This window comes from Haematobia irritans, chromosome 1 (genome assembly GCF_050003625.1).
Source record: "Haematobia irritans isolate KBUSLIRL chromosome 1, ASM5000362v1, whole genome shotgun sequence".
Taxonomy (NCBI): Eukaryota; Metazoa; Arthropoda; class Insecta; order Diptera; family Muscidae; genus Haematobia; species Haematobia irritans.
The window spans coordinates 231,062,733-231,086,873 of NC_134397.1; the positions used below are offsets into that span (position 1 = coordinate 231,062,733).

Sequence of the window (24,141 nt, forward strand, 5' to 3'; positions counted from 1 at the left end):
AGGAAAGAATTATTTTTTTGCGTGTATATACAGTAGAGGTGTGCACGTGAGTAATAGTTTACCCACGCACACTCACGACTGAAAAATCATACTCACGCGCACTCACACACGATATTTTTTGGTGGGACTCACGCACACTCACGCACGAAAACGTCGTGACTCACGAAAAATACCGTGACTCACGAAAAATATCGTGACTCACGAATAATTTTATGATTAATTTACCTTACCGAAATGTCTGATAACATGAGCATTATTAAAATCGAGAGTGTTATTAAACTCTTAACGTCCCAGGTGTCACTAAAATTATAATTGAATTTAACGCTTAAGGGTTTTATGTTGGTGAGCAGGAATATTTTCGTGAGTGTAATTCGTTACTCACGCCCACTCACGAAGATATTATTTTCGTGACTGACACTCACGCACGACATTTTGTTTTGTTAATCACGCTCACGAACATTCACGCAGTTGTCATGAGCGTGACTCCCGACTCACGCACGAATCACGAAAATTTCGTGTCACGTGCACACCTCAATGTTACAGTGTGTATTGTAACCAACTGCGGGTTGCATTCATCTTTAAACCGCTCGCCTAACAGCTGACAGATTTATTCCAGTGACATTATTTTATTGTTTACAAACTTACGAAAGCATTTTGATCTATTGCATTCAGAAATAAAATTATTCGTGATGGAATTCAAGCGTGTGATTGGTTTATATTCGAGTGGGAACGGTAATAAAACGAGAAATGATGAAGGACAGATTTGATAGAAATCCACGTCGCAGTGATAGAAAACTTGCTCGTGAGCTGAACATATCGCTACAATGGATGCAATTCATATTTAAAAGTGAACTTGGCATAAAGCCATTGAAGTTCCAAACAGTGCGAAAGCTCACTCGTGCACAAAACAAGTTAAACTGGAATGAGCCCAGAAATTCCTTCACTTGCACGAAAGTGGCCAGATACCGAATTTGGTTTTCTCCGACCGATAAGCCATTACAAATTGAACAGTTTGTTAACAAACAAAATGATCGGGTTTATTTGCCAAAGTGCAGGAGCCACCGTGGTGCAGTGGTTAGTGGGTTAAAATCCAGTTTCGACCAAACACCAAAAAAAAGTTCAGCGGTGGATTATCCCCTCTCAGTAATACCGGTGCCATTTCGGAATGTTTCAAAGCTTCTCTAAGGGGTTTCACTGCAATGTGGATCGCCGTTCGGACTCGTCCCTTGTCGCTTGTCATTGAGCTTAACAGAGAATCGGGTGACACTCAGTGTTATGAGAGAAGTTCACCACTGTGGTATCAAAATGGACTGAATAGTCTAAGTGAGCCTAAAATATTGGGGTGCCACTATACCTAACCCAACCTAAAGTGGTCTATGGTAGCTCCTCGATTCATCGATCATGGGGTCAAAATAAATGCCGAATATTATCGCGACAAATATTTTCCAACAGGACTTAACATCGTCGCACTTAGCTCGCATCATCGGTGTAAATATTACATGTTTGGAACTCAATTTTTGAGCACATTGTTTTTAACTGCTACCATATAATATTCACAAACTAGCATAGCACGTTTAGTATTCACATACATATGTGTACAACACATATGTATGTTAATATGACGCATGTACTCAAATTGTAAAATTTGGTGCCTAAAAAATAAAAAAAAAAATATTTTTATACACACAAAGAAAATTTCATTAAAAAATTGTTCTACCGCCTATGTCTAAGGTGAAACCTAATATGTTTGAACAATACAAACAAAATTTTGTTTGAATCAATCCTGAAAATATATATGCTTGAAGCACGGATTGAAGCATGATGACCACTAAAATCTCCGAATCGTACTCCGTTGGAGTTTTGCACCTGGGATATAACATACTCGTATTAAAAAGTACAGTTAGCACTAGTGGCGCTTCGACGGGACCGGGCAAAAATACAGAGAGCAGAGCCACTTTCGTGCAATGTGTGATGGCTTTGCCGTTTGCAGTTTTAAGGCCATACGTTTCGATGCCACAAGAAGAATACACAATTGAATGTGTATATTGTAGTAATGTTTAGACTAAAACATTCAATATTTTTGGGGCGTCCCGTTCATGTGCCAGACACATACGAAAATGAATGCAAGCATATTTATCCAAAAAACGAAATATCTCTCAGGTAGAACACCATTTGCTCTCATTTGGTTCTGTTGTAGTCTTTCATTGTCTATGTCCTCGCCACTTTATCTTTTTTATTCTCTCTCTCTCTCTCTCTCTATCTATCTTTCTCTCTGATATCACTAAACACATATATGTTTATACGAAATTTCTAAATTAATATATGTTTGCATCCAGAAACATTAATACAATGCCCCAAACATAATTATGTTCTTACGTATTAGAATACATATGTCCCGATAAATCAATATTTATTTTTCCCATTAATTAGGTCTTTGCTAATTCTTTAACGCCTCCTTATTTTCACTCACCTATTTTCGAATGGCGACTATATTTCAATAAATTATACTTTCGTGGGGGACATCATTCATAATTTGTACATGCGCTCTCATTATGTTTATTAGGTTAGTAGTAAGAGTCAAAGAGCAGATTTTGATGTTTATCATTTCATTCGTTTATAGGTCTTTGGCTTTCATTTTTGCCCCCATGAACTATTGACTTAGTAGTGGCTCTTTACAGGAGTACTGACTTTGAAATAGAACAAATCTAAAATTAGCAAAATTAGATTTATGAACATTAGCTTTTGTTTCCTTTCTTTGGTTTTTGCTAAAGTTAATTATTTGATGGATATATGGAATGGAATGGAACGGAGAGTTGGGTTACTTCATTTGATGGAAAATAGCTGTTCGTCCAATGAGTAAATTTGTTTATTTTTTTGGCATTGTAAATTAACAAACTAAAAATCGATTATACATGGGAACTAGCAATTGGTGTTGAACTAATTAGGGTCAAACTAATAATATTTTTATATACAAAATTTCTTTAGAGGAAGAACGAATGAAACGTTGTAATAATGTTATTCAACAATATTATATTTAGAAGGCGTTATACTTTACATTTATAATGTTTTAAGATTGTTTGACCAAATCTTAATGTTAATTATAATTTTAATCTTTACTTTATGTAAAATTCAGAAAATTTAAAAATAGATTGCGAAAACTACGTAAGACAACTGATTTTTATATGTCACCTCAAAATAACTTCCTGTGAAGTGAAAAGTAAGTTCATTTTTAGATAACAATTTTTTGGATGTAAATTTAAAGTAGTGGAAGAAAACTTACTTAGGTTCAGAACCAATTGATTCCAAGACACTGATGCACGGAAAAAATGTAAAAATTTTATAGGGAGAACACGCTGAGAAGGAATGTGATCACCTCGAACATGTCTTAAGAGCAAAATGTTACATGATCACCATATAGGTGACCATGTAACAAGTTTGTCACAAAAATGTTGTTTTCTCGTCAAATATAACCTGCTTGCCGAAATCAGATACATAATTTCCGAGAAAATAACATAGTTGCGACAACCATGCTGCATGGTCACCACCCAAAAATAACATTTTGCTCTTAAAACATGTTTGAGGTGATCATATTCCTTCTCTGGGTGAATGCACTAGCTTGTACGAAATGTATAGCTCACATTTTCAGATTTTCACAAAGCGCGTCGATAAAACCAGGAAAATATAATGCTCTGGTGTACTTTTTAACTGTAATTCACGAAATTACACCATCTTATAGAAGAAAAAATGAACTAATAGTAAAGAAAAAAATCATTGGCCCCTAGTCTTGATTATTTTAACCACAAATTAGTTCATTCTTAATATTTTTGCGAATCGTACGAAATTTTTCTTCTGCGTTAGTTCATATTGAACTTATGTGTTCATTGAACCTAGTTCATAAAATTTTTGATTCTTAAAAAAGGAAAATTTCATTGGGTTGTGGAAAAATAAAAAAAATATATAAAATTTAACTACAAGCTGTACTTTAAGACAAAGCCATTATTTAGAGAACTGTCTAGTTTTAAATCTAGACTATAATAAGTAATTTTCATTACTTTAAGGAACATTTAGCTTACATTCAAAAAAAAGTTTACTTGGATACAAAGATGTTGACCTACCCTTAAAGATTTTGGTACTGATTTCGAGCCAGAGATGCGGCTTCTTTAAAATAAAGTCGTTTTTAGCGACCTACCTGGCTTTAAATCTAGGATCTATAAAATTAAATTTATGATACAGATCTCATTTATCGAATTTTCCTTCTCTTTTTGCGGTATATTAATAAAATTCACATTATAACGGATACTTTAATGTAAAAAAATTCTTAATCCAAAAACAAAATCTAAATCTAAAGGTTCTATATTTCAGTTAATTTAAGGACGGGTTCTTTAAATCAAAAAAGTGTTTCTGTACTTTGCTTTAGTTCAAAGACAAGCGACTTTAACGGAGGGATGCAAATTTCCAAAATTTGTGTCCTAAATTTAATGGAAAAAAATTTTGAAGCAAAGTTTATAAACTTTATTTCAATTGAAATTTCATTACTTAAAAAAAATTCTCCTTAATATTTTGTAAATTGCCCATCCTAAAATTTAGGTTGCATACGATTTTTCTATGCAAATATTCGTGTCAAAAATTTAACAAACCAGCCCAGTAAAAAAACCGTCGCCAAAAATGTAGTGAAAATGTTCTTTTTGGATCCGGAGATAGTGCAAAATTGGCGCAAAAGCGATGAATTTAACATGGGCTTGTTATAGGACGGATGTCCACCATTTCAATAGCCGTTGCACTGAATTTGCATCACTTCTTACTCTGTGTTTCGAATTCAGTTTTTTGGATGTGAATTGAAAAATGTTGTCATATTTAGACAAATAAATAATTTTTATATATTTTTTTTGTATGATTTGTAATGCATTGTAACGCTTGTACGAAACGTTTGAATTAAAATATGTATTTTGAAAAATCTCAATACTTTTTGAATGGATTTAAATTTTTTTTCGACAAAATTTCAATAATTTGTACCATTTTTTTAATGCTTACTCTGTTGTTAACCTTTTTGAAACAAAAAAAATTAATTTACCCATTAAAAATAAGAAAAAAGCGAGTTATAAATAGTTGAATTAAAAGAACTTCCTGCACTGAAAAAAATATTTTATTAAATATTACGCAACCTAAATTTTAGGATGCGAAATTATTCAAAATATTAAGGAAAAATTTCTTTAAAATAATGAAATTTTAATTAAAGTAAAGTTTATAATCTTTGCTTAAAAAATTTTTTTCATTAAATTTAGGACACAAATTTTGTTAATTTGCGTCCCTACGTTAAAGGCGCATGTCTTTGAACTAAGGCTAATTTTCCTTAAAGTAAAGAAACACATTTTTGATTTAAAGAAATTGTCCTTAAATTAACTGAAATATTGAAACTTTAGATTTAAGATAAAAACGCTTCAAATATAGGCTAAGACTTATTTTGAGGATTTAGCGTCTTTGGTTTAAAGTTTTTTTTTTTTTGAATTAGGAAAACATGTTTCACTTTGAAGTACCCGTTACAATTTGGATTTTTAAACTGGCATTTGTTTGCACGTGAGTACCTTTATTAATAAACCGCGAAAAGAGAATGAAAATTTGATAAATGAGATCTGTGTCCTAATTTTTATTTTATTGGTCCTAGATTTAAAGCCAGTTAGGTCGCTAAAAAAGTTCTTTATTTTAAAGAACCCGCATCTTTGGCTCGGAATCAATACCAAAAACCTTAAGAGAAAGTCGAACTCTTTGGATCCAAGTAAACTTTTTTTTGAGTGTGTGTAGTTAAAAAAGAACACTGTTGGGAGTACAGAAGATATTCCAATTTTTTTGGCTGGGAGTTTTTAAAACAAAGATAATGAATTTTCTTATTGAGTAAAATTTCTTCATTTTAGTAAAATTTGCACTGAATATTGTTTATATTTCGTATTCTAAAATTTAGGTCAATATTTTTTTAGTTAGTGTAGCTTTTCACACACAATTTTTTATATTGCAACGAAGCGTTCTGATTGATGTTAATTTAAAAACACCTTTTTCATGGAACATCCTATATTTTTTATATAAATTCTTAGAGCAATCCTCCGCATCTTTCGCTCAAACTCAAAATTAGCATCGGCAAAGTGTAGGACAACCCTAGTAAACCAGTGAATGCAGTGGTGTGGTTACCGTTGAATTCGACATTTAAACCTCAACATTTAAGTCTCATATCAAGTCGACATTTTGACCGTTCGATTTTTTCAAAATTTGGAAAATCCGCCTTTTAGAATTCTCGACTTTTATAAACATAGAAATATTACACTTTACGAGTCTTTAATTTTTTTCATTTTTTTTTTTTTGTTCAAAATCAAACATGTCGGAGATAATAATAAATTTTGGAATCAGTTTGGATTTTTTTTTTTTTTTGAATTGGATAACTGACACGAATTGTCACACTATGACGCTTGAATCTCATTACGAATAACTTTATTTCTGAATGCAATGGATCAAAATGCTTTTATAAGCTTGTAATGAATGCAATGAACTATTACTGGAATAAATCTGTCAGCTGTCAGACGAGCGGTTTTGGAAATGGTAGCAACCTCAAGCTGGTTGTAATACATAAAACCCACTCTTTAAGTCATCTTCCGATACTATCAAATCGACCACAGACTTTTCAACTTTAAAAGTCGATTTTGACTCATATAAAAATTCGATTAGTCGAATTTGAAGATTATAAAACGTCAACTTGGACTTCAGTTAAACATGTCGAGTCCGGTCAAACCCGAAATTACACTGAAACGAGCATGCATGTCTGGTTCCAAAGATTTTATCTTTACAATAATAATTCAGCTATTGATTCTGAGCCAAAGAAGCTGAAAAATGAAGTAAGGATATTTATAAGACATAATTCTCTTTTAAATTTGAGTTTTACGTTCTTGATTCTTATTTTTTTTTATTTTAATTTATTTTAATTTAATTTTATTTATTTTTTTCTTCGTGTGCTATTTAAGTCCTTTACAAACGTATTACCGATGGCTTGAATTTCAGACTCGACTACAAGTATTCGTTTTTATACCCTGCGCCACACTGTGGAACAGGGTATTATAAGTTAGTGCATATGTTTGCAACACCCAGAAGGAACGAGATAGATACATGGTGTCTTTGGCAAAAATGCTCAGGGTGGGCTCCTGAGTCGATATAGCCATGTCCGTCTGTCCTTGAGCCACCACCGTGGTGCAATGGTTAGCATGCCCGCCTTGCATACACAAGGTCGTGGGTTCGATTCCTGCTACGACCGAACACCAAAAAGTTTTTCAGCGGTGGATTATCCCACCTCAGTAATGCTGGTGACATTTCTGAGGATTTCAAAGCTTCTCTAAGTGGTTTCACTGGAATGTGGAACGCCGTTCGGACTCGGCTATAAAAAGGAGGTCCCTTGTCATTGAGCTTAACATGGAATCGGGCAGCACTCAGTGATAAGAGAGAAGTTCACCACTGTGGTATCACAATGGACTGAATAGTCTAAGTGAGCCTGATACATCGGGCTGCCACATAACCTAACCTAACCTGTCCTTGAACACATTTTTGTAATCAAAGTCTAGGTCGCAGTTTTAGTCCAATCGACTTCAAATTTGGCACAAGTATGTGTTTTGGCTCAGAATAGAACCCTATTGATTTTGGAAGAAATCGGTCCAGATTTAGATATAGCTCCCATATATATTTCGCCCGATATGGACTTATATGGCCCCAGAAGCCAGAGTTTTACCCTAATTTTCTTAAAATTTTTCACAAGAAGAACAATTAGTACTATAGTCAAGTGTGGCAAATTTGATTGAAATCGGTTCAGATTTAGATATATCTGCCATATATAGCTTTCGCCCGATTTACACTCATATGACAACAGAGGCCAATTTTTAACTCCGATTTAGTTGAAATTTTGCACAGGGAGTAGAATTAGCATTGTAGCTATGCGTGCCAAATTTGGTTGAAATCGGTTCAGATTTAGATATAGCTCCCATATATATGTTTTTCTGATTTCGACAAAAATGGTCAAAATACCAACATTTTCCTTGTTAAATCGCCACTGCTTAGTCGAAAAGTTGTAAAAATGACTCTAATTTTCCTAAACTTCTAATACATATATATCGAGCGATAAATCATAAATAAACTTTTTCGAAGTTTCCTTAAAATTTCTTCAGATTTAAACGTTTCCCATATTTTTTTTACTAACATTGTGTTCCACCCTTGTGCATTAGCCAACTTAAATTTTGAGTCCATAGATTTTGTAGAAGTCTATCAAATTCTGTCCAGATCGAGTGATATTTAAATGTATGTATTTGGGACAAACCTTTATATATAGCCCCCAACACATTTGACGGATGTGATATGGTGTCGAAAATTTAGATCTACAAAGTGGTGCAGGGTATAATATAGTCGGCCCGCCCGACTTTAGATTTTCCTTACTTGTTTTTTACTAACATTGTGTTCCAACCTAGTGCATTAGCCGACTTGAATTTTGAGTCTATAGATTTTGTAGAAGTCTGTCAAATTCTATCCAGATCTAGTGATATTTAAATGTATGTATTTGGGACAAACCTTTATATATAGCCCCCAACACATTTGACGGATGTGATATGGTATCGAAAATTTAGATCTACAATGTGGTGCAGGGTATAATATAGTCGGTCCCGCCCTACTTTAGACTTTCCTTACTTGTTTTAAAATAACATTTTGCTCTTGAAACATGATTGAGGTCATCATATTCCTTCTCTGCGTATGATAAATATCATATTTTGCTCATATTGGATATATAACATAAACATTGATGGTGTATTTCGCAAACAGTATCTAGTATTTCCGAAAATTCTACAGAAAGATTTTTTGACATACACACATGAAAAATTATCATCAAAAATATTCCAATTAATATTTTTATTGAATTCTAAAAATTTCAATTTAAAAACTTAATCGGGTGAACAAATTTTTTAAACAAACAAAAATCAATCACATAAATTAATAGTATCAATTAAATTTTTAATTGGACTAATTCATTTGTTTAATTGACGTTGGTGATTGATGCTATCTTTTCTGTAACTGAAGAAATTTCAATTAAAAATTAATTGAATCAATTAATTTCGTAATTGAAGACCAAAAATATTTTTTTCTGTGTACCAAAACTGTTCAATCTAATGTAGCGAACTTACCTCTATAATAAAATAATCCAATATTATTCAATGATGATGGTATCCAGTAAAATTTGGGTTTCCAATTTTTTTCAATATTAAATGGAATTTTTTGTTCAAATTAATTTGTTATTCCAATGAACAATTCACTATGACATCGATCACGTCCAATAAAATTGGATCAATTTAATTCATGACAATTCCAATAAACACTCAACTCAAAGAAATTTTCATTCATACATTCATTTTTTTTTTTTTGGGAAAGAATTATACTGATTTTGTTTATTTTTGTGGTACACTTTGTTTTTGTTATTTGTTCAAAGATTTTATCGTTGTTTGTTTTTCTCAATCACGTTTTTCAAATTAAAAAGAAACACAAAATGTTGTAAGTTTTTCGAATTCTTTTAACCTTTTGATACGAAACGAAAAAACTCTCTAGCATTCGATAATTCAAACGAAAAACCATTAAAGCCACTGTAACAAAGTAAATTTCAATTTGATTGTAGAGTAATTTGAATCAGAAATGAATGTTGGTACGTGTGGCATGCAACCAAACATTTTAACCTTTTGCTTCGTGTCTATTACACTACACTCTCATTCGTTTTTAAGCCCCGAAAATGTTTCAACGTTCACGTTCTAGCGCTCTCAGCAACCGTCAATGATAAAAGTCCAACATAGACTGAATGTCATGATCATCATGCAGCATGGGGAGAATTGGTTGAGCCAAGTTTGTACACACACACACACTCAGGCAGCTATCACTTGCACATGATATCAGCCAACTACAGTTTGTGCTTTCTTTTAATGCTCACAACCAACCACCAAATAAATGAATGGTGGCTCTATTGAGACCTTTGGCAACATGATCTTCTATACAGTGAGTTTCACGGGATTGAGTAGTCGTATCAATTAGATACAGCCGAGTTACCCTATAATGAATTTTGACGTGAACAGAAAATGGATTTATTGTATAGAAACCTCATCTACACGGAAAAAAATTACTTGGATCCTTAAGGATTTTGGTATTGAGTGTGAGCCAGAAATGATGTTTCTTTAAATTAAAGGCCTTTTTTTAGGAAGCTGTCAAGCTTTATCTCTCTCAAGAAACGCAGCGTCAAACACTACTCTTTAACATTACTCTCACGGATGTGCTTGTTGACATAGTGAGGAAGGAAAGAGGATAAAAAAGTAGAGCACAGAACAAAATATCGCCAAAATATTGCCAATTAAAAATTTGATTGTAGTTGAAAATTTTTTCAATTAATAAATTAATTGATACAATAAACTATTTATTCAAAATGGAAATATTAAGTTAATTAAGTCAATGATGAAAATTTTAAAGTTTTTAATTGTAAAATTAATTGCTACAATTAACTTTTTAATCAAACTCGGAAGAAAAAGACAATTAAAAACGTGGTGTAAGTTTATTTTAATTTTTAACTAAAAATATATTTCAAACAGTCAATTTTTAAATCAAACTGGAAACACTAAATAAGTTAAAAAAGCAATTGAAAATGTTTACGTTTTTAATGCAAAAATTATTTTGAATCAATTAAAAAAATTAATTTTTTATTCAAGTATTTTTATACCCTAAACCACATAGTTGTCAGGGAATAATAAGTTTGATCGGCCAAAAAATGTGCCTACCAGAAATATTGACTTTAGACCCCATAAAATATATACCGATCGACTCAGAATCACCTCCTGAGTCGATCTAGCGCTTGGTGTCCGTCCGTCCGTCCGTCTGTCCATGTATTTGTTGTTCACAGGATTCCGGTCGCAATTATTAACCGATTTTGATGAAATTTGGTACAGGCAGTTTTTTGGGCACAAGGACGAACACTATTGAATTTGGAAGAAATCGGATCAAATTTAGATATAGCTCCCATATATATGTATCGCCCGATTTCGACAAATGGGGTCACGTTGCGCTTTTTTTCAAACGGATCGTCACCAAATTTGGCAAAAGGTCATCTTTTCCATCGTCCTTCAAGTCTGCAAAATTTCATCCAAATCAGTTCAGATTTAGATATAGCTCTCATATATATGTATCGCCCGATTTTTCTAAATTTGGCCATAAAACCCCTATTTATCAACCGATCTTACTCAAATTTGGCTAAATGTAGTCTTCTATAGCACTTACCATATGTGGAAAAAAACATTGAAATCGGTTCACATTTAGCTATAGCTCCCATATATATATGTACCGCCCGATTTTTCTAAATTTGGCCATAAAACCCTTATTTATCAACAGATCTTACTCAAATTTGGCTAAATGTAGTCTTCTATAGCACTAACTATATGTGCAAAAAATCATCGAAATCGGTTCAGATTTAGATATAGCTCCCATATATATGTATAGCCCGATGTTCCCAAATTTGGCCATAGAACCCTTATTTATTAACCGATCTTACTAAAAGTTGGCTTGATCCAGTCCTCTATAGTACTAACTATATGTGCAAAATTTCATCGAAATCGGTTTAGATGTAGATATAGCTCCCATATATGTATCACCCGATTTTGAAAAATTCGCCCCTAATAACCTTATGTTTGACCATACAGGCCTCATTTCTTAACTGATATTACTCAAATCTTGCACAAGGTAACCTTTTATGGTATTAATAAAACCCGCAAAATATTATGCAAATTGGTACAGATTTAGATATAGCTTCCATATATATGAATCGCTCGATTATCCCAAATTTGACCATAGTACTCTTATTTATTAACCAATGTTACTCAAATTTCAAATTTTGATTTGGTTTTCTAATATTTAGCGTCTTGTAGGGATGTAGGGCCACAATATAGGACATTTTCACTCAACACAATTTGTAATAATTTTTACATTTTGGTGGCTCTAGAGGAGGAAATTAGAAGCCGGCAAGGCTTGATCTTTTACAATGTGTGGTAAACTTTATTCCTGTAGAGAATTTTGTCAACATTTTATTTCTATAGAACATTTTGTCAAAATTTAACTTCTATAGAATTTTTTTTCAAAATATTATTTCTATAAAAATTTTTTTCAAAATTTTATTTCTATAGAATTTATTGTCAAAATTTTATTTCTATAGAAAAATTTCTCACAAAAATTTGTTTATAGAAACTTTTTTCCAAAATTTTATTTTTATAGAGATTTAACAAAAAAGGTTACTAATTTGGGTACAATTCTACCAACTGTGGCAACCGTGGTGGTAATACAAATTTATATTCTAAGTTATATACGTTGCATATTCATGTTTTAAGATAATAAGGTACTTAGAACCATTTTTGTTTTGTAAAATTTTTTAAATTTAACGAAAAATATAGTAGGGAAAATTTTTTGGGAATGTATGGGAAAGTAGGGAACTTTTTTTGTCCTTGTAGGGTAAACAGAACATATTCCCTGGCAACATTGACTATGAGCTATAGTCAGATTGACACAAAGCACCCAGAGACATGTACCCTTTAATTTTCTTAAAGATGCAACTGCGGTTTACCTCCCAGACCTATATGTTACCCCACACTAATTCTGTAATGGTGGTTTAGGGTATGATATAGTCGGCCCCGCCCGACTTTCTACTTTACTTACTAGTTTTAATGTCCAATTAAAACTGTGATTGATACTATCATTTTCGTGATTGAAGACATTTCAATTAAAAAATTAATTGGATCAATTAGTTTCGTGATTGAGTCAGATTTTTTTGTGTGAGTATTAGCTTGTGCGAAAATCCATAGGGATCGATCCATAATGGTTAGGTTAGGTTAGGTGGCAGCCCGATGAATCAGGCTCACTTAGACTATTCAGTTCATTGTGATACCACATTGGTGAACTTCTCTCTTATCACTGAGTGCTGCCGGATTCCCTCTTAAGCTCAATGACAAGGGGCTTCCTTTTTATAGCCGAGTCCGAACGGTGTTCCACATTGCAGAGAAACCACTTAGAGAAGCTTTTGAAAACCTCAGAAATGTCACCAGCATTACTGAGGTGGGACAATCCACGGCTGAAAAACTTTTTTGGTGTTCGTTCGAAGCAAGAATCGAAACAACGACCTTGTGTATGCAATGCGGGCATGTTAACCATTGCACCACGGCGGCTCCAATCGATCGATCCAAATAGCAACCGTTGTCTTCCAAACCGACGGACAACTAGAGCTAAATTGACTCAGGTGGTGATTCGGAGTTGACCAGTATATTATGGGGTCTAGAATCCTCGAACACATAGTTGTTTAGGATATCAAAAGTGGGTAAGTGGTTTGAATTCAAAGGGTCAAAACGTAGCTAACTTCCTAACAAAGCAAGCTATGGACTTGAAACTTGCCAGAAGTAGTTGCTATTGATGTAAATCGAATGGTATTGCAACTGGGCCATATCGGACAACTTTTAGTTATAGCGCCAATAGAAACCGATTCCCAGGTTTGGCTTTTTGGAGACGAAATTCCAGGACAATCCAAGCGAATCCCGGCCATGTGGCAAGCCTATCCGCCACATGGCCGGGATTCGCTTGGATTGTCCTGGAATTTCGTCTCCAAAAAGCCAAACCTGGGAATCGGTTTCCATTGCACCACGGCGGCTCCAATCGATCGATCCAAATAGCAACCGTTGTCTTCCAAACCGACGGACAACTAGAGCTAAATTGACTCAGGTGGTGATTCGGAGTTGACCAGTATATTATGGGGTCTAGAATCCTCGAACACATAGTTGTTTAGTGAATGCGTAGCACCGAGAAATAAAATAAATAAAAACACAAGGATTTAGTTTTTCTTTTCAATAATGTTTCAATAAAACGTAATTTTATTGAATTTTTTTTGGGAGATTAATTTACCTTTTACAAAACAATCGTTGGACGGACGTAATCCAGTAACCAATAATAACAAAAATTAGACGCCGCAAGCCGGTAATGGCGCGACTCGTTAGAAAAATGTAACGAATTGTGCTGAAAGCACAGAGCTGCATCCAGAGCTTAGGGTACATTTCCTAACGAGGGGGAAATTGTCATTTTACAAGATTTTAAGTCCCCATCTAACGAATAAATTTTGACCTTACGAATTTGAACTTAAACATTCCGCCCGCCTTGCAACATCCAGCTATGTTGTAATTGAAATTCATTAATACATAGACATTACATACAATATTTTAATATCAAAATAAATATAAAATGCGATGTCAGTTTCATTTTCAAATTGAGCAATTTTTTTTTTTTTTTTTTTTTTATTAGTTCATGTATTCATCTTTTCCAACTTCATTCTTTCTTAACTAAATGCTCGTAGAGCCGTTGACCCGGAGGGTCTGCAGTGTCTGGGTTATTGGCCAGGATGACCTACGACACATATTCATGGTTGACATTGCCCTGAAATCACCCAGCCGAATATCGTCAGCTGCGCCAAGGGGAATCCCGGACTCGAAAACATTTGAGGCTTAATAACCCTTGCGTATACGTCGGGCCCCAGGACCAACCCCACCCCGGAAGGGCGATAAAACACTGGATCGGCCAGCTGGAGACATTCAAAATGCTCTCGTATGGAGTCTGGAGCCGACGCCGATGGGGTGACCACACGGGATAAATCTGTCACCCGGGCGGAAAAAATCAATTTATTTTCCGCGTTGTGCCGGGATACGACGATCAGCGGACAAAAGGCGTTCTGCGCTGTCATTGCCGAAGTAAGCCGTAAGCTTTGGGCAAGACTACTGCATATCATACTGTACCCCGCACATGGGTCGAGGACAGCTCGGACGGGAATTCGACGACCGGACAAGACGAGTATCAACACAATAGTGGGACCAAGCGTAACAGCTGGTTGCAAAACTAACAACGGACTAAATATGGGGGTAGCATTTGTAATGCAGTACGCGGACGAATTAACGGACGGACTTGAATTTGACTTTCTCTTAGACAAATCGGACGATGGAGCGGAAGGACGTTGTTGCTGGTCGAAGGGGTGCAGAAGCGTATGGTGGCTCTCTCCGCATTCGCGACACCTTTCGCGACTATTGCAGGTCGATCGCATGTGTGACCTGCCCAGACAGTTGGAGCACACCCGATGAAGAACTACGGTGCGCAGCCTTTGCTCCAACCGCATTTTCAAGAACCTGCGGCACGACCGTAGATTATGCTTCCGCCTGCATAACACACAATTGTTTAAATGAAGCTTTGGGCTCGAGTCCGAATTTCTTTGGGCAGTCCCCGTAGGGGAAGACGAAGATTCTGCTGCCTTAGTTGCAGATACTTCAGCTGGAGCCGTATCAGCCCCCGACGGAGGGACAACTTTTTGTGTCGGTACTACCTCTTGTGAAGAGGCGACGACTGGGGTCATCCCGACGTCAGGGACCTGCTCGATGGCTGGTAACGGCTCGCGAAGAACCGGTGCAACATCACTTTCTATAATCTCTCTTTCCTCATCGGACATCGGGACGTCATCTTCGTAGTCAGGGAGAGTCTTAACAATTTCCCTCATACTTTCCATTGTACTGCGAAAAGAAAGATGACGCTTACTATATGAACGATCGAAAACTATTCGGTCAGTATGACCAATTTTACCACCGGTCGTCTTACAACACCGTTTGCCGTTCTCACGTATGCAACTCTAACGCGACCGTCAGATCCCGGGTGGACGTCATCCACACGACCTAACTTCCACGATGTAGGAGGCAATTGTTCATCACGAATTACTACCAAGTCCCCTACTTCGATATCACGCTGCGGAAATTTCCATTTATACCTTTTCTGTAAGCCTTTCAAATATTCATCTTTCCACCGTAAGCAGAACTGTTGCGACAGCGCCTTCATTTTCCTAAATCGATGCACCAAATGAAGTGGTGATTCCTCCTCTAACTGTTCAGGAGGCGCCAAGATCGGAGATCCTACCAAAAAATGGCCGGGCGTAAGTGCCACCAACTCTTGAGAACTTTCACTCATCGGGCACAACGGCCTAGAATTTAAACAAGCCTCAATTCTCGAAAGAACAGTCGAAAACTCTTCAAATGTATATTTGAATCCAGATGCATGTTTCCTAAAATGCGTCTTGAAGCTTTTGACAGCAGCTTCCCAGAGACCACCCATATGTGGCGCCCCGGCAGGGATAAACTGCCAGGAAAGCTGCTGAAACTGGTATGCGGAACACACCTTATCACGTCCCTCCTTAAGAACACTTCTCAATTCTTTTTCCATTTCGCGTGAAGCGCCTACAAAATTTGTACCATTATCCGAAAAAATGGTCTTGGGACAACCACGCCGAGATATAAATCTGTGAAAGGCAGCCAGAAATGTTGTCGTAGACAAGTCTGATGTGGCTTCCAAGTGTATGGCCTTCGTCGAAAAGCATACAAAAACGCAAACATAACCCTTTGTTATCTTACATGCGCGCCCTATAAATGACTTAATTTCGAAAGGCCCCGCAAAATCAACGCCAGTCGTAGTAAACGGTCTTGTAAGTACAGTTCTCTCCGGTGGGAGAGCCGCCATGATCTGCGTACAAGACTTCTTCCTATCCAACAGACACCGTTTACACCGGTTAATAGTCGATCTAATCAAAGATGTTAAACGAGGAATCCAATACTCAATCCGAATAAGACGTAGAACCAACTGGTTTCCTCCGTGAATAGATATGTCGTGAACATATTTCACCAGTAACCTAGCGAATCTACTATTATACGGCACTATAATTGGATGTCGCTCACTATACGAAAGGGTAGGACACCTACTCAAACGACCATTCAACCTCATAACCCCCTCCTCATCCAGGAATGGATTCAATGACAACAACGAACTCCTGGAACCTAACGGTTTCTTTTCCATCAAACAACCGTACTCATCTGGATAATGAGCCCTTTGAGAAAGAACAGCTAGACGTAATCTCACTGCCTTTAATTCGGTTGCCGTCAACGTCGTGTCGTGATACACATTTCGACTAGCATGTGAATAATGGGTCCTTTGATAAAACCTAAATATATACGCGATGACTCGTAGAGCCCTATCTAACGAAGAAAATCCCTCTAAAATGTCCTCATAGTTCGTAAAAAACGATGCGTGAGTCTTGACCGCCCGTACCTCAACGTCAGTCTCAAGAGGGGTCAAATCACTAATATCCCACTGAGAACTAGCTGAGCACAGCCACTCTGGTCCATGCCACCAAAGCGTTGAAACTGCCAACTCTGCAGGCGACACTCCGCGACTTCCCAAGTCGGCCGGATTGTCCTCAGAACGAACATGGTACCAATTCTGTCCCCCAGTATTCTCCTGAATCCTACATACGCGATTCGCAACGAAAGTAGACCACGTAGATGGCGTCTTTCGAAGCCAAGAGCGGACGATCGTAGAATCCGTCCAACAATAAACACGTCGAAATTCAATATCTAACTCCCTGGCTATAGACTTGTAAAGTTCTGAGGCCAAAACTGCCCCACAAAGCTCCAAACGTGGCAAAGATATAGATTTGATGGGGGCTACCTTAGTCTTACAAGATAGCAAATGGGTGAAGATTTGTCCCTGCGGCGTAACCACACGAACATATACTACCCCCGCGTATGCTTTTTCCGAGGCGTCGGAAAAAACATGTAATTCTACCTCACAGTCTGTGGAGTAATTGACCCATCGAGGAATACGAACGTGATTCACATCCTGATAGGTCTCGACAAACTTTCGCCATTGTCGCTCAGTTTGTAACGGAAGTGACTCGTTCCATCCTATCTTATCCAACCAAACCTGTTGCATAATTATCTTCGCCACTATAATAACTGGCCCCAGCCAGCCAACAGGGTCAAATAGCCTAGCTATAGCCGATAAAACCTCTCTCTTCGTAAACCGAGATTTCCGCTCAATCGGTTTCATCTCAAAATAAAATAAGTCCAACTGCGCATTCCACCTAATACCCAACGGCTTCGAACTACTAGCCTCAACAAACTCCAGTAATTTGGCGTCAACCAAATGGTCAGCCGGAAGCGATTCCAAAATGGCTAGCTCATTAGAAGTCCACTTCCTCAGTTCGAACTTTGCCGATGATAGTACTCTAATCAATTGGTCCCTAGATTCAACAGCAGTATCCACGTCATGGTACCCTGTCAAAACATCATCCACGTACATGCACCTTCGTAGAATATGTGCCGCGTGGGGATAGTCATCTTCGGAGTCATCGGCCAATTGCAATAACGTCCGTATGGCTAAATAGGGAGCACAATTCACTCCAAATGTCACGGTCTGCAGCTCATAGTCTTGTAGATCTTTTTGTGGGGAGTCCCTAAAGACAATTCGCTGCAGAGAAGTATGGGCCGAATTTACCCTAATTTGGCGGTACATCTGTGTGATGTCGCAATTAAAAACATATCTGAAAAATCTCCACCTCAAAATCAAATGAACCAATTCCAATTGTAATGTGGGTCCCACATAAAGAATGTCGTTCAGACTTTTACCATTTGAGGTCTTATGCGAAGCATTAAAGACAACTCGAAGTTTGGACGTCAATTTGTCCGGATTGATTACCGGGTGGTGTGGCAAATAACACACAGTTTGATCTGCAGGAGAAGTCGACGACACTGGTCTCATATGTTGCAAGTCCAAATATTCTTTAATCACCCCGTCATACATTAATTTTGTTTCAGGCTTTCGTAAAAGCGAAGCCTCACCACGAATAAACTGCTTCAAACAACTTGTCCGCGAATGTCCAAGCAAGACTTGTCCCTTTAATTCGGGTTTTATCGGAAGAGTCACTACGTATCTTCCATCGGAATCCCTATATGTGGTATTCTTAAAATTTTCTTCACAAAATTTATCTGCGGGAGAACAAATTGCCCGTCTTGGTAAGTCCTCTAATTCCCAAAACCGAAGAAGAGTCTTGTCAAGACCATCTTCTTCCATAAATTCAACAGTCGTTGAAAAAACCGTCACATTAGAAGTGGGAATTGAACCAGTAATGAGCCAACCGAAGACTGTCTGTTGAGCAATCAACGATCCTAAAATACCAGACCGAACCCCCTGTAATATAATTCTGGGATACACGTCTGCCCCCAACAATAGATCAACCGGACGACTATCGAACAGATTAGGATCAGCTAAACGTAAATTAGGCAAACGTGACATATAATTCCGACCCACTTGGAAAGACGGTAAATTCCCAGAAATCTTAGGCAGGACCAACGCAGTCGCCTCTACCAAGACCGATTCATCTATTGGTGACCCTATACTCAGAGGGCAAATACCGCGAGAAGTTATCGAAACCGATTGATTCACGCCTGATATTGAAGACACCGCACTCGTTGTCGAAATTCTAAGCAACTTTTGCATATCTTCGGTAATAAAGGAGGCTTCTGATGCTGGGTCAATAAGAGCCCGAGCTGGGTACGTCATACCCTGATGAACGATGTTCACCATAGCCGTCCCTAATAGTACCGACCTGTTCTGGGAAACATGAAACACTTGCCTGGCCGAAGTACCAGACACGATTCCAGACGAAGTGGAAGGCTGCGGGTCAATCAAACCACTAGAATCCGTAGGACGAGCGGCCGAAACTGTCGAGGACGTAGTCGCCACATTCGTAGAATGGTAAGAATCTCGATGAAGCAAAGTATGATGCCTTCCTTGACACTTCTCACAACTGCGAGATGTAGCACAGTTGTTAACGTCATGTCTACGAGATAGACAATTGAAACAACAGCGGTACCGTTTCACAGCAGTCAACCGATCATTCACAGAAAGATTCCTAAATCTCGGACAAACACGAAGATGATGGCTTTGTCGTGGACAAAGAACACACATCTTATCGACGGAATCTCTAGAAGAATGAGAAGTGTATTGCGAATTACGCGACCTAGATGGCGAAGATTTCGGAGCTGCATTCGTAAAATGCGTTCGCAGTTTCCTGCCATCAGTTTTCTTCGAAGCATCGATACCCTTCAAATCGCGGAGACACGTGAGTGTCTGAATCCTTTCCGTAAGAAAACGATCCATGTCCACCCAAGACGACAACGCAGACTTATCACTTATACCCTGTTCCCACAAAGTAACACTAATCTTCGGTAGACGTTGCACACACAAATATATCAAAATCGGATCCCAATCGTTCGTAGGAACGTTATTCACAGCCATCGCCGAAATACATGCATTTATACCACGCTGCAAGTTCTTCAACCCAGAACTTGTCTCAGTGTCTAAGACCGGAAGGTCAAAAAGTAGTTTCAACTGATTGCTGACTAAAATTCTCAAGTTGTCATAAGTTTCCTTTAACGTCCTCCAAGCTAACTCGAAACTCCTATCAGTGAGAGGAAATCTTCTTACAACTTCACGGGCGTCGCCACTAGTCTTTTTGAGCAAATGACACAAGCGCTCAATATCACTCAGACGGGAATTTTTTACATAAACAGCAGTAAACAAATCCCTAAATGTTGGCCAAGACTGAAAGTCACCATCGAAAACCTCAATATCGCATGGTGGTAAAGCCAAACTATGGACCGCACCATGGTCAACACCTAACAAAAGAGAATTTCCCGATACATCCACATTACCAGAACGAGCAGAAATATCCGCCACATCGGCCTGCTGTATAGGAGTTGACGCCCTAGGAACGGCTTTTAGACCGTCTATTTTCCTTTCGATAGAGGAAACAATACGAATATAGGCATCATAAGTTGCCTCATACTTGCCGTCAGCAGATTCTACCTTTCCCTTATCTGAATCCTCCTGAAGATCGTCTAAACACTCCTCATACCTCTCTTTCACTTTCTCCCAGAGTGATTTCGCCTCTTCGACCTGAGCCCTTAGAGAATAAACATCTAAATTCTCCTCCTTCAAAGAGCTAACCCGTGTCCCAAACTTCACAACCGCATCAGCGGCTCTAATGAATCGCGCGAATGTATTAACTGGCATATTGAAAATAATTTAGCGTCACAAAAATTCACAAAAACTCGTAAAGTATGTGAACACGCACTTATCGACAGCGAAAACTGGCCGAAAAATCAATAAATTTGCACAAAATGCCCAAAAATGCAAAAACAAAAATTTACAAAATTTTTCTTTCAGTGTATCAAATTCTCACACTGCACCGAAATTACCACAAAATTTCTTGAAGTGTAAACAATTGTTCGTAAAACAACCACTTCAAAACTTAAAATCAAAAATTTCAAACAATTTGTAAACTATTGGACTATTTTTCTCTCAGTGTAGAGACAATTAATTTTCGTTCAGAGTACCGAATCACAAAATATTTTTCCCCGTGTACAAAAAAATGGGCAAATTATTCAAGTTGAATTCAAAAAATCTCAAAATTCTACTAAAATTTTCAAACTATTTCTCTCAGTGTAAGAATGAATTTACGAAAATTACGCTCAGTGTACCGAAGAATACTGACTGCCGCCAATTTGTATCAAAATTTCACACACGAAAACCAAATAATCAAAAAAATTCAACAACTTATAAGAAATTTTAAAAAATGTCTGTAAGACCAAATGTAGGGTGCACGGACTGTAAAATACACCTCTACACTTCCACGCCAAATAATCTCCCCAAAAAAAATTAAAAATCACAAATAATAAAAAATATAGAAATAAAAATATATATACGTAATATATACGATAAAATAAAAATTATACGATCGTACCGGACCGCCTGTAGGGTGCACAGTGACCAAAACGATAATTTTTACTAATGCGCGTAACGCTAATGGGTCATACAACACGATAACCCAAAAAACTCAATTTCAAAAATTTTTATAATTTTCTTCAAAATATTTACGACTCGCGGCCCCGTGAGGGTTAACAAATAAACCAAAGAAACACAGCTCAAAAAAAATATGTATGTATATACGTGTGTGTATCACTGATCATACGTAGGTATGTAATTCAAACGTTGACTGCAGTGACGATTGATGTTTGTTTACAATAGTAATACGACCAACAGAGCCTTTGGAGTCTGCGTGTATTTTGTTATTGTTTTATTTACTTCAAGTTAAAGGCAACGTAATTGCAAATAATGTTTTGAAGTAAATAAGCACTGTCAACGTTTAAATTCACCACACAACACCAATATATACAATAGATTTTTCACTTTTTATTTTGATTATTCTTTCACTTGAATATCATTTAACAAAACGAAATCAAACAAACGAAAGAAATGTGCGTACGTATGTAGCAACGAATGTGTGTTTTTAGAAATGCAATTTGCCGTCGGCAAAACGAAATAATTGAATCAATGTTGTAAAACGACCGCGGTTTAAATTTAAAACACTCGCGATTTGCTCAATTATTTTAATAAAACACTGACATACGCACCTGTGTGTTGATAAATAATTATTTAAATAAATTTTCAATATAAATCCTTCACAAATATGGCTGCAAATGGCTGCTTTTTGTTGTTGCTTCACAATGATGAGCACTTTCCTTTGGAAAAGAAAAAGAAAACCCTTTATTAATTGCTGTAAGCAAGTATCCGGCTCGATTGGACCAATGAATGCGTAGCACCGAGAAATAAAATAAATAAAAACACAAGGATTTAGTTTTTCTTTTCCAAAACAATCGTTGGACGGACGTAATCCAGTAACGAATAATAACAAAAATTAGACGCCGCAAGCCGGTAATGGCGCGACTCGTTAGAAAAATGTAACGAATTGTGCTGAAAGCACAGAGCTGCATCCAGAGCTTAGGGTACATTTCCTAACGAGGGGGAAATTGTCATTTTACAAGATTTTAAGTCCCCATCTAACGAATAAATTTTGACCTTACGAATTTGAACTTAAACATTTAGGATATCAAAAGTGGGTAAGTGGTTTGAATTCAAAGGGTCAAAACGTAGCTAACTTCCTAACAAAGCAAGCTATGGACTTGAAACTTGCCGGAAGTAGTTGCTATTGATGTAAATCGAATGGTATTGCAACTGGGCCATATCGGACAACTTTTAGTTATAGCGCCAATAGAAACCGATTCCCAGGTTTGGCTTTTTGGAGACGAAATTCCAGGACAATCCAAGCGAATCCCGGCCATGTGGCAAGCCTATCCGCCACATGGCCGGGATTCGCTTGGATTGTCCTGGAATTTCGTCTCCAAAAAATGTCCCAAATCTTTCACAAAATTTGCCAACAAATACCGGAATTTCAATTACTCAACGCATATATTTTATTTTTTTCCCGATTTTCTTGAAAAGAAAAGGATTTAAAATAAAATCATTTGCAAAATTATAATTACTTTTGGATTTCCATAAATTTTAAATGCACATTTGACTTTCAGACTTTGTTCCACTTCATTCGATCTCATCAGCTGCTAATTGAGCAGCAATAATAATAAAAAAAATTTACAAATTTCACACGATCTGGTTGATGGTAGTAGGCCGAACTTACTGGCCTATATACTTTTTTTGTGTATAGTTGAGCTCTTGCACTTTCTGGAAATGCAATGAGTTTAGTCGAAGCTCATTTCTCAATATGTGATGCATCCGTTCTCGCGACATGCTCAGCTCATAGACATTATAATATATAGATGAGCCATGGGTGTTAAACTATGTTTGACAGTTCCGAAGATTAAGAATAAACGAGAAAAATAAGAGCACGCTTACAATCTCTTTCGTTTTCCTTTTTGTAGTTTGCTAATTTTACACAAAATTAGACCGTTTATGATGTACCAGAGGATTTATAAATAAATTAAATTATTAAATTAAAAGTTCATGTTTGAACAAAAAATTGTGACCAAAACCGCGAAAATACGAAATTTAATTTTGAGCAGCATTGCTCTTTACGAACAACACAAAAGCAAATGCACGAAAATTAATGTTTGGGACTGTCTCTTTACGAAAAAATCAAAACGAAATGTCAGAAAATTAATTTTTGGAACTGACACAATTTTTTTAAAGAGAATAGTGGATCATCTATGTATTATAAGGTATATGGCTCAGCTCACGTGCAAATTTTTTACCGCTACGGCGAAGATATCGACAAAATGGGTCAATTTTCGAATCATTTCTCGTGTGGTTACCCTTGTTTTATTTAGTTTTTGGGCGCGATATAAAACTGTACTG

The 24,141-nt window shown here is 36.8% G+C and overlaps 2 protein-coding genes across 4 annotated transcripts in view; both read right to left on the reverse strand.

The window, feature by feature from the left end:
* Positions 1–9,837, reverse strand: part of LOC142222513 (uncharacterized) — a 57,338-nt gene extending 47,501 nt beyond the window's left edge. For all 3 annotated transcript variants that reach the window (XM_075292808.1, XM_075292725.1, XM_075292889.1), the window contains exon 1: positions 9,198–9,837. The gene's annotated coding sequence lies outside the window, so the exon portion shown is untranslated. The remainder of the gene's footprint in view (positions 1–9,197) is intronic.
* Positions 9,838–13,905: 4,068 nt separating this feature from the next.
* Positions 13,906–22,625, reverse strand: LOC142222726 (uncharacterized). The gene is made up of 2 exons (XM_075292929.1): positions 22,407–22,625; positions 13,906–15,620 (listed from the first exon to the last, which is right to left on the reverse strand). The coding sequence occupies exon 2, from the start codon at positions 15,614–15,616 to the stop codon at positions 14,486–14,488; it is 1,131 nt and encodes a 376-aa protein (XP_075149044.1). The 5' UTR covers positions 15,617–15,620; positions 22,407–22,625; the 3' UTR covers positions 13,906–14,485.
* Between the last annotated feature and the right edge of the window lie 1,516 nt (positions 22,626–24,141).